This window comes from Neofelis nebulosa, chromosome X (genome assembly GCF_028018385.1).
Source record: "Neofelis nebulosa isolate mNeoNeb1 chromosome X, mNeoNeb1.pri, whole genome shotgun sequence".
Taxonomy (NCBI): domain Eukaryota; kingdom Metazoa; phylum Chordata; class Mammalia; order Carnivora; family Felidae; genus Neofelis; species Neofelis nebulosa.
In genome coordinates this window covers 43,953,882-43,964,091 of record NC_080800.1, presented here as the reverse complement: position 1 = coordinate 43,964,091, position 10,210 = coordinate 43,953,882, and the positions used below count along the sequence as shown (strand labels likewise).

At 44.1% G+C, this 10,210-nt stretch overlaps 1 protein-coding gene across 1 annotated transcript in view; it reads right to left on the bottom strand.

The window, feature by feature from the left end:
- Positions 1–241: 241 nt before the first annotated feature.
- CCNB3 (cyclin B3) overlaps positions 242–10,210 on the bottom strand; it is a 61,893-nt gene continuing 51,924 nt past the window's right edge. The window contains 6 exon segments of the mRNA XM_058712980.1: positions 242–481; positions 483–549; positions 764–894; positions 4,409–4,558; positions 5,312–5,467; positions 8,624–8,761. Of these exon segments, the coding sequence (XP_058568963.1) occupies positions 326–481; positions 483–549; positions 764–894; positions 4,409–4,558; positions 5,312–5,467; positions 8,624–8,761 (798 nt within the window). The 3' untranslated portion in view covers positions 242–325.

The following is a 10,210-nucleotide window of genomic DNA, read 5'->3' as shown; positions in this document are numbered from 1 at the left end:
TGAACACTGAGACCTGTGTGTCCAGTAGGGCTCTCTCTCCTTGGACTGGGCGCTAACCCCCCTAGGATCCTCCTTCCACAGACTCATCCTTCAATTCATACCCTAGGTTCAATTCTTCTTCCCATAAAGAGCAAGTCTCCAACAGAGAAGGAAATTGGATAAGCTAGATCATTTAGGCACAGGAAAACACATCCCTGGACTACGTATGGAGCTCCTGAGCAGTAAGAGAGGAGGTGAGCCATTTTAACGATAAACATTAATTTTTTATTAAATTTCTAATCAAATACAACAATAATTTCTTTTCCTTCATTAAAAAAACAACTATTTACAACATTATCAATTTGGGAAAAGATAAACAAAAGAGTAAAAAGAAAGAAAAGTGATTAAAAGACAAATTCCAAGACAGAATAAATAACAGCTTACTTAAATGCCTGCCTGGCCCTGGCTGCTGCCAGAGTACCAGATCCTCAGCCTCAGAATTAGCAGTTCAAAATATTCTCCAGGTTCAATGTGTCCAAGGGGGGGATTTGGGTGACTTCAAAGAAGACCCTGCAAAAGGAAGAGGGGCCTGCTCAGTGTAAAATGGGCCAAAGCAAACAGGGTCCATGGACTAAGTGGGACATAGGGCTCTTGGTTCCCTATCTTGCTTTAACCCTAAAGCAAAAAGTAAAGTGAACAGTACTAAATCTTTTTCCTTAAGTGAGGCTAGCCTGCCTCCCAATGGCTAAGCACAAACCCATCCTCACTGGAGCTTGGTACTTACCGGTGAGAATACTTGGAATGCACAGTCTTGAGCCTACTGCAAGGATGCAAAGTCAGCAGAATGTTTAGCTGCTTGACCAAGGGGTGAAGATCAGAGGTCTTGTAGCCACTGCAATACTCCAGGGCAGGAGCCTGGAAGAAGCAACATGAACAGTGACTTTTACCACAGGAAGTAGACCCTTCCTCTCTCTCTACTACACCAAGTCCAAACTTCCTATACATGGTATAGGTAGGGAAGATAGTCAAACATTTCAAAAATGCATACAATGCAGACACTGACCAACAATTATAGAGTACTTCCTAGAAGACTAGTTTCCAGCTGTGAACTAGTGGTATGGCTATCCATAGTACGTATGTACCATATACCTATACTTACCAGTTGAACATTAGCCCCGTGGTAGGTATTCATGTAAGTCAAAGTCCACTAAAGAATCTAAGGAACATGACTGGCTTTGTAATGTACTTGCTCTCAGGTGAAGAGCGGGTGGCCAGGCAAACCTCAGAATAAACTTAAGGTCCCAAATCAACAGACCACAGGAATTTAAGGCAGCTCCTCTTCCCTGGCTCTAAGAGCTATCATTCCATGCATTTATTTTCTCATTCAATTTTAAGGCTTCCCATTATGTGGCAGAAGTAATATAGCAGAGCATTTGAGAGCAAAGGTTCCAGAGGCAAACTGCTTGGGTTCAAATTCTAGCTCTACCAACACCAGGAACTTGAGCCAGTTATTAATTTCTTGGCGCCCCAGTTTCCCACTATGCCAAATGGTGATCATTACAGTAATTACATCATAGGATTAAATGAGTTAATACACACAATGCATACAGAACAGAGTCTAGCACATAGTAAGTGCCTGAGACATGCTAGCTAGGATTAATATTACCAAGTCCTGCATAGGCTGCTGTGAATGCAAAGATAACCCAGGTTCCTGCCCCTAAGGAACCTGTAGTGGGGGAGACAGACATGCATGCAGAGAATTACAGAACATGTGGAAAAGGCTATAATGGAAGTGAGAATGGGACACTGGAGGAGCAGAGCAGCAGGACCCATGAACTTTCTCCAGGAGTCACAGAAAGCTTTGTGGAGGAAGGCACACCTGCAATGGGTGTTGAAAGTCAAGTGGGACTTCCACAGGTAGAGAAAAAAAGGTTTATTCTGTAAGGCAGTGGTTTTCTAAAAAATGTCTTAAATTATTTTCCCTGAACTCCTTTTTTTTCAAACATCTTATCTGGAAGCCCAAATATCTTACCTGCAATTAGGGGTGGAAGCTGACAAACCCACCAGTTTGTATCCCTTTACCTTTTACATGGCCCCTGAGACACTTCTAAAGGAATTCCAGGGCTCTGCTGAATACTGTTTAGAAACAACTGCCACAGGGAAAGGGGAATCATTGGCATGCTGAGCAGGGGAGTAACACATAGGGGTAACACATTATATTGAGTGTGTCAAATAAGATCTATGGCCCCATTGTCACTGCACAGGCTCAGGCCCCAATGCTTCATCTTGACTATTATGAAAGCCTACTCACTAGTGTTCCCACTTTTGCACTCTCTCATTTAATTCACTTTCTATACTGCTATACCAGTGCTGTTTCCAAAACACAGAAACAGGAGTGGGTCACTCCTCTGCATAAAAACTTTCCAACGCCTTAGTATAGAGTGGGTCTCAGCTTGGTATCAAAGGTCTCTCACAATCTGATGACACCCTATTATTCTGGTCTCATCTCTCACTATTCCCTATTAATATATCCTCTACTCTATCTATAGAAAGTGCCTTATTCTGCCCTGAAAACATCATACTTTTTTCTTATTGCCTTCACATCTTTTCAATTCTCATTCCCTCTACCAAGAACATCTTCTCTCACATGTTCCTACGAATCTTTCAAGACCCAACTTAAAAGTACCCTCCTCTGTGAAGCCTTTCTTATCTATAGAAGCAGTATACACAGCACAGAGGACTGTGGAGCCATACTACCTGGATTCAGATCAGGGTTGACATTTAGCCAATACTCACTGGTACAGACATGCCAAGTATTAAAACACTGACATATTTCTGTAGTGGCTAGCAAGCAGTTTGCTTCCCTGAGCCCCTCAACTGTCTCCCTCAGCACCTATCACATTTTCTCAGGATCCAAAGGTCAAAGCCTGGCATAGCATGGGGCATCTGGGGCCACAGTTCCAAAGCTATGGCCACATCACCTCTGATTACACAGTAGGTATACAATGTGAACACTGCTCCTAATCCCCAAAGACTAGCTCTGCCTCTCATTAGCAAAATCTGGGAAGTTATTTCTTATCTGTAAAGTAGGGATAATTGTACTGATTTTGTGAGGATTAAACATTAATAAACAAAGTACTCACATCACTGTGTAAGCACTCAATAAATGCTAGCCATTTTTTTTCTTTTTCATCAACATCACTGCCATTTGTTGAATGCTTTCTCTGTCCCAAGAAATTTCAGTATGACTTGTCGAGTTCACACAACTGTTTATAAGATTCTTTCTCAGTACACATAGCTTTTCCCAACAGTAGTAGTTCCAGGATTTCTAGGTTGGAAGAGCTTAGGAGTTTCATTTTGTACTGGGGAAGAAGGCTTTAGGCACCTTCCTCTTCAGAGAAGAGCACCATACTGTACCTCTGAGTCCCCCATTAGACACATGGACAGTTGCTTTCACAACTCTGTTTTCTGGGTCTGTGCCTCTCAAATTCTGTTTGAATAAGCTCCCTTAGGGAAGTGGAGAGCAACCTTGCTGAGGAGACTGCATGGGGCAGGGATAAAATGGGGCTAGGTGAGAAGGGGGCCCATCCTACCCTCTGCTGCAACCAGAATAACTTCAAATGAGTCTGTTTTGTGATATTGGGCTTTCTTTGGAACAAGGGGTACTGTGACTAAGAAAATAAAATAAAAATTTTAAACCATTGCTGTAAAAGCCCTTTAGGCAGCAAGCTCCTAACACATTGAGATGTCAAAGAATTTATAACCATGGGTATGCAGCGGTTTTGTCACTGAGTTTCCCATGACCCTAATTTACACCTTCCTCCTGAATGGACCCTGTGTTTTTTTTTTCTTTTTAATTGAAGTACAGGCAACATACAATACTACATTAGTTTCAGGTGTATAACATAGTGATTCAACATTTACATACATTATGAAATGTTCACCAGGATAAGTGTAGCTACCATCTGCCCCCATATAACATTATTACAATATTACTGACAATATTCCCTATGCTGTACTATACATCCTATGACTTATTTATTTTGTAACTGGAAATTTGTACCTTTTAATACCCTTCACCTATTTCATCCATCCCCTCACCCCTCTCCCCTCACCAGTTTGTTCTCCATATTTATGAATGTTTGTTTCATTTTTTTTAGATCCCACATATAAGTGAAATAATACAGTATTTGTCTTTCTCTTAATTCACTTAGTATAATATCCTCTAGGTATATCCATGTTGTCACAAATGGGAAGATTTTATTCTTTTTTATGGCTAAGTAACATTCCAGTGTGTGTGTGTGTGTGTGTGTGTGTGTGTGTGTACACACCACATCTTCTTTATTCATTCATCCATCAAAGGGCACTTAGGTTGCTGACTCTGTGCTTTTAAATCTCAACCCCTTGCCCCTAGCAAGTGTTTGTTTACCCAATGTCCAAGCTTCTTCATGTAGAGGGCCAGGAGGAAGGAGCCAGCAGCTAGCTTGGAAGCCCTCTCCTGGATATAGTCGTATTCCTGCAGAGTCAACTCACAGATGAAGCGGGACAAAGTCAGCGTCTTCATGCTGGCATGGAGGCACTAAAGGCAGCAAGAACACTGGCTCAGCAACCAATTCAGAAAACCAGCACCAAGCAGAAGACCCCCTGTACCCATTCTCTCTAGTTATCCGAACTCAGGCCTAAATGGCTCTCTGCCTGAACAAGTTACCTCTCCTGCTACCATGACTCATATGAAGGACCCTACCCCCCAAAGTACAGAATCTTTAGCGGGGGTGGGATTCTGAAATTGGCAATGGGATTTGCTCCCTTTAGGGTTTTTAGCCAATTTATCAATTTATCCAACTGTAACTCTGCACCTGGCTCCACCCTAGAAATATTCCATGCCTCAAAAGAACTTCTCTTTTCTTGTTTGACTCTTTTTAAAAATATATATAACCAATAACACACAGACAAAAGTACACACGTGTACTTGTATAATACAATAAATAATTACAAAGTGACCTCCCCTGTAACTAATACTCAGATGAAGAGAGTTTTACCAGCATCTCCCCCAAACTTCCCACATATTCCTTCCTGATCAAGGAATCTTCTTCCCCTCCCCTACTCTGCCTTTACCTAAACTTAAGGGCACGCCACGAAAATCTGCAATTTTGTTACCCCCACACTTCATAAAGATTGCCAATCTAGGAGGACAGATTGAAGAAGAAATTCCCTAGCACCCCACCACCACCACAGCCCCTTTCCCTTTTCCTGCCACTCAGGCAGCCACTCTGGGTATGGAAAAGACTAACCCAGTAGTGGGGAGAATGCGGATGTGCCTCCTCCCTCTTACCCTAGCATATCTTCGCAGAAAATGATAGGCAATGGGAATGTTAATATCAAATTTGAGGGTCTGCAGGATGCTGATTTCCATGGTGAGCATCTCATCTCGCTGATAAATATCATCACAGATGTACAGGAAGTCATCCACACAAGGTGGGCAAGATTCCTATGGGTGGAGAGGAGAGACAGTCATAACCAGGCAAAGACAGCTCACTCCTCTCTGCTTTGAGGTAAAAGGCAGTGGGGGAGAGAAGTGAAGGAGAGGAGGCAATAACATGTCCCAGCATAAACCTTCAGGGTAGCTCTGAGAGCAAACTTCTGTTGACTTCAGTAGCCCATCTGAAAAACAAAATCAGAGACATAGGAGAAGTCTGCCCCCAAACTGTACTACTGGAGAGAGAACAGGGCCTCTTGGGGTATATTCTTACTGTTAGAAGTGGTATAATATGACACAGGAACTGGGAGCAATGATCTCTCTATTAATGAGTGAAAACCTGGAATGGAAATCTAAGACTTGCTCTGGGGGAAGGGAGGGAAGGGAGGAGAGGAGACCATGGAAAGTGGAGCTAGAGAGAGAAAATAAGCCCATACTTTGTTTCCTAGTCTAAGAAATTAATATGGATGTTTGGGAGGGGCACTACTAGGGTAGTAGGCAGTGAGAGGCAGGCAGCCACAGAGAGAGCCTAAGCAGAGACTGAGGAAGGACTGCAGGGGGTGAGAGGATGTGCTTGGGGGCTAGACTGGGAAGATCCAGACCAGGCCAAGGGTGAGAAGAACCCAGATCCAGGAGCACCTTAACATGTTCTGCCCTCTGCAGGTTGAAACTTGGTTGTGGGGAGAAGACTAGGAGGCAGGAAGACCCCCTGAATCTTTTATGCAGCTACACCTAACTGCCCACCCCAGTGTTCTTCCCACATCTTTCTCTATTTTTAGATCTCAGACTAGACCAAGCCTCTAGTCTGCAGACAAGGAAATTGAGGCACAGAAAGAGTATGCAAATAGCTCAAGTTAACACAGCACCTAGCACCAACACCAGGGCAAGAAACTCTCCCTTTCTTTGCTCTACTCACCAGTGGTTCCTTCCTTTCTTCTCTTCTCATACCATTTCCACACCTCCCCTTGCAAAAGTCTTTCTGTATTTCCCTACCCCCCACAGGAGGGGAACACACCCCTTCTCCAAAAACATAGTGGGGCCCTTCGTCCTGATAACCAGAAGAGGAGTGCTCCTGGTTCCAAGATTTGCTAAGTAGTGCCTCTTTGCACTCTGCTCCTCCTTCTGCTGTTGGCCAGTGACTCCCAACTTCTTTTTAACCCCCTTGGGGCTGAGGCATGGAGCACTTGCTAAGCCATAAAGATGGCCCTAGGTAGGGGAAGGAAGGAGGAGGGTGAGGAGGGAAGGAGAGAGGGAAGGAGATCAAGGAATGAACCAGGGAGTGAGTGAACAGGGAAGGAAATGAGCCACACAGGGAAGCAATAAACGAGAAAGAAAGAGACACAGTGAGGGAGGAAAAAAGGAGAGAGGGAGAAGGGAAAGGAGGCTAGGGATAAAGGAAGGGATGGAGGGAGGAAGTGAGTCAGAGAAGGTGGGAAGGAAGGAGAGACCTAGAGAGGGAGGGAAAGAGGATGAAGGGAGCATGGGTGGGAGGAAGTGAACATGTTAGAGGGAGCTATCAAGAGGTAGAGCTTAGAGGGAGCAGACAGTGAGGGGGAACAAGAGAACCAGGGAGCAAGTGAGTAGGGAAGGAAGTGAACCAGAGAGGGAAGTAGGAAAAGAGCAAGGGAGGGCAGGAGAAAAGAGCGGAGAAGCAAGGGAAGAAGATGGGAGGAGGATGGGAAATAGCTAGAATTAGAGACAGTCATGGTGCCAGAGTACCAGGGAGCAAGGGTGGGAGATCGGGTGGGAAGGAGCACTCAAGGAAGGGAGAGAAGGCATTTACAGAAAAGGGAGGAAGGGAGGATGGGAGGGGGAAGCAAAAGAGGAGGAGGGAGGAAGCCTGAAAGGAATGAGGTGGGGACTAAGGAGAAATGGGACAGGGGAAGAGAGCAAGGGAAGGGAAAAGAAAAGGAGGGAAGAAGTAAGGGAGGGTGGGAAGAAGATTGAGTGGAACAGAGTAAGGGGTTATGGCAGAAAGAGAGACACAGAAGGAGGGATGGATGGAATTAGGTTGGGAGGAGGGGAGAGAGGGAACTAGGGAAGGAGAGAAACAGTGATAGAAGAAGTGATGCAGGAAGGAAACCCAGTTTGGAGTGGATGAGTGCATAAGGCAGGGATGGAGGAATGAGGGAGGGATAGACAGAAGGCTGGAAAAAGGAAGGGAGCTAGAGAGCAAGGGCAGAAGCGAAGCAAGGAGGGAAGTGAAGCAAGAGCTGTAACAAAGGGAAGGAGAGAGGAGGCAAGGAGCAAAAGAGGGAGGACTGAAATGAGGGAGGGAGGTCCGTGATCACGGTAGGGAGTGAAGGACTGAAGGAGGGAGGGAAGCATGAAGCAAGTTAGGGATAAAGTTGGAGAGGGAGTGAGCGAGGGATCACAAAAACAAACCTACAGCTCTAAAGCTCTTCGAATGCAGTAAAAGTTGCTATCTCTCTGCTTCTAAACCCAAGGTTTCACACAACTAGCCTATCTATAGAAAAATAAGTTGAACAAGATCATTTAGCATCTAAAGAAGAGGAAAGAACCAGATAAATGAGACGGATTATGGTTATAAAGGAAAGGCCTGCTACTTGCTTTTATAATGCTACTTCAAAAATAACTATTTCACCTGGACTCATTACCATCTACACGAGGTCATTTTCTCTTAAATGTGTCCAGCACCCAGGTTTGGAACTGCTTTCTTATATATGAAGTTCAAGACTCCACTAGGTAGAGATGGAGTTGGCAGAAGAAAAAAAGGGTGTGGTAGGAGGGCACAGAATTATGGATCAACAGGAAGATTTACAAAGAACAACCTATTTAACTAGGCACATAACCACATACACACGTCTTCAAAGAGGAAATGAAAGAACCCTGTGGACGCCAGGAAACAAACACACCACGACTGCCACCTAACACAAGCTTCATTGCTAAGAAAGAGACCAAAAAAGGTAGGTAATATTATTTGTGTTTGTATGTATGTATCTGCACACACACACACACACACACACACACACACAGGCACACATATATGCAAGTATAAACATGTATGTGTTTGTGTGCATATACATGTATATGATACATGCACACATATGCATACATACATACTGATTTTTGTAAACATACACGTACATACACATCTGACTCAGGCAGAAACTTGATTTTCTCCAGTCTCTATGAACTCGGGCTCACCTCAAATTTTGCTGCAATCAGAAACGCAGTGGAACCAAGGAGTTGGAGCTTGTCCCTCTTGCATATTACCTCCATAAGGTAGTGATCCACCAGTTTCACTGCCAAGTACAGGGTCTCATGACTCATCTCAAAGGTCATCTGGAGTAATACACAAGCAGGAATCTGCATATTGTCCCACCCCAAAGCCACACCCAGCAGATCTAACCACCTGGTCTGCAGCATGGTGGACAGTGGAGCTACCAGGCCTGGCCAGCCTACACTCTGCTATGAATGTGGGCATTCCTTCAGCTAGGTGCCTGGCTATATCTCCTGTGCCTTTGAGGACCTGGAAAATTCTCGCCTTACACAATGAGGTAGATGATCAGTCTTACAAAAGAGATGCTCTGTCTTCTCTATGAGCACCTCGAGTGAACACACCCTCTTGCCTTGGTCTCCAATACCTAGAGTCTTGCTTTCCCCACTTGCTACTACATTATATGGTGAACTCCCCCAAATAGATCATGTTTATTTAGCTCTAAAATACAGAGACCTGTTTATTATTCATTCATTAGTGTTTCTTCCCAATTAGATATACTATTTGAATATATGAATTGGGAACAAGTACCAATAGCACCATTTGGAAGTGAGCTGAGGGACTAGAGAAGCCAAGATGAGATTAAAGCATTAGTACTATAATCCTCCTTCCCCTTTTTCTCTTATCTATCCTTGTCTTGCCTTCACCAGCTCGAGGAAACCACCTCCTATAACTCTAGACCCAGTGTTAGTGCTGGCCCATATGGCTTACCTCACAGAGGTATCATCCTCAGAGAACTGCTACTTTCCATTCTTATCTTTTTTTCTTTCAGTAATTATTTGACCTCAATTTCTTAATACTTAAGGTGGTAGTCATTACCTACTTCATTTGCACGAACTCTGTCCATCTCTTTCTTATGACATTGCTTTGGAAAATGTGGTAGGCAGAATAAAATGTTCACATTCTAATCCCCAGGACCTATGAATATGTTACTTTACATGGCAAAGGGAAATTAAAATATAATATGGAATTAAGATTGTAGTCAGCCAAATTTAAAATAGGGTGATTATCCTGGATCATCTGCATGGACCCAATGAAATCACAAGGGCTCTTAAAAGTGGAAGAGGCAGGAGAGAGTAATGCAGTGTGAGAAAGACTCTTCTGGCCATTGCTGGCCTTGAGCTACCTCTGTGAGTAAATGACAAAGCCAATGGGTGCATAGCCTCTTTCCAGTACCTCACATAGGCACATGGTTACCCATGTGGCACACTGTTACAACATGGTAACATCTAAAGTGTAGGTAATATCTGAATGAATGGTTGAAATTTGGAGTCAAATATTCAAATGAGCATCAGTGTCAGTTGTAGTAATCCTCCTTCCTTGAATGTAAGACAGTACTCTTCTAAAATAATTCTACCGGGGCGCCTGGGTGGCGCAGTCGGTTGGGCGTCCGACTTCAGCCAGGTCACGATCTCGCGGTCCGTGAGTTCGAGCCCCGCGTCAGGCTCTGGGCTGATGGCTCGGAGCCTGGAGCCTGTTTCTGATTCTGTGTCTCCCTCTCTCTCTGCCCCTCC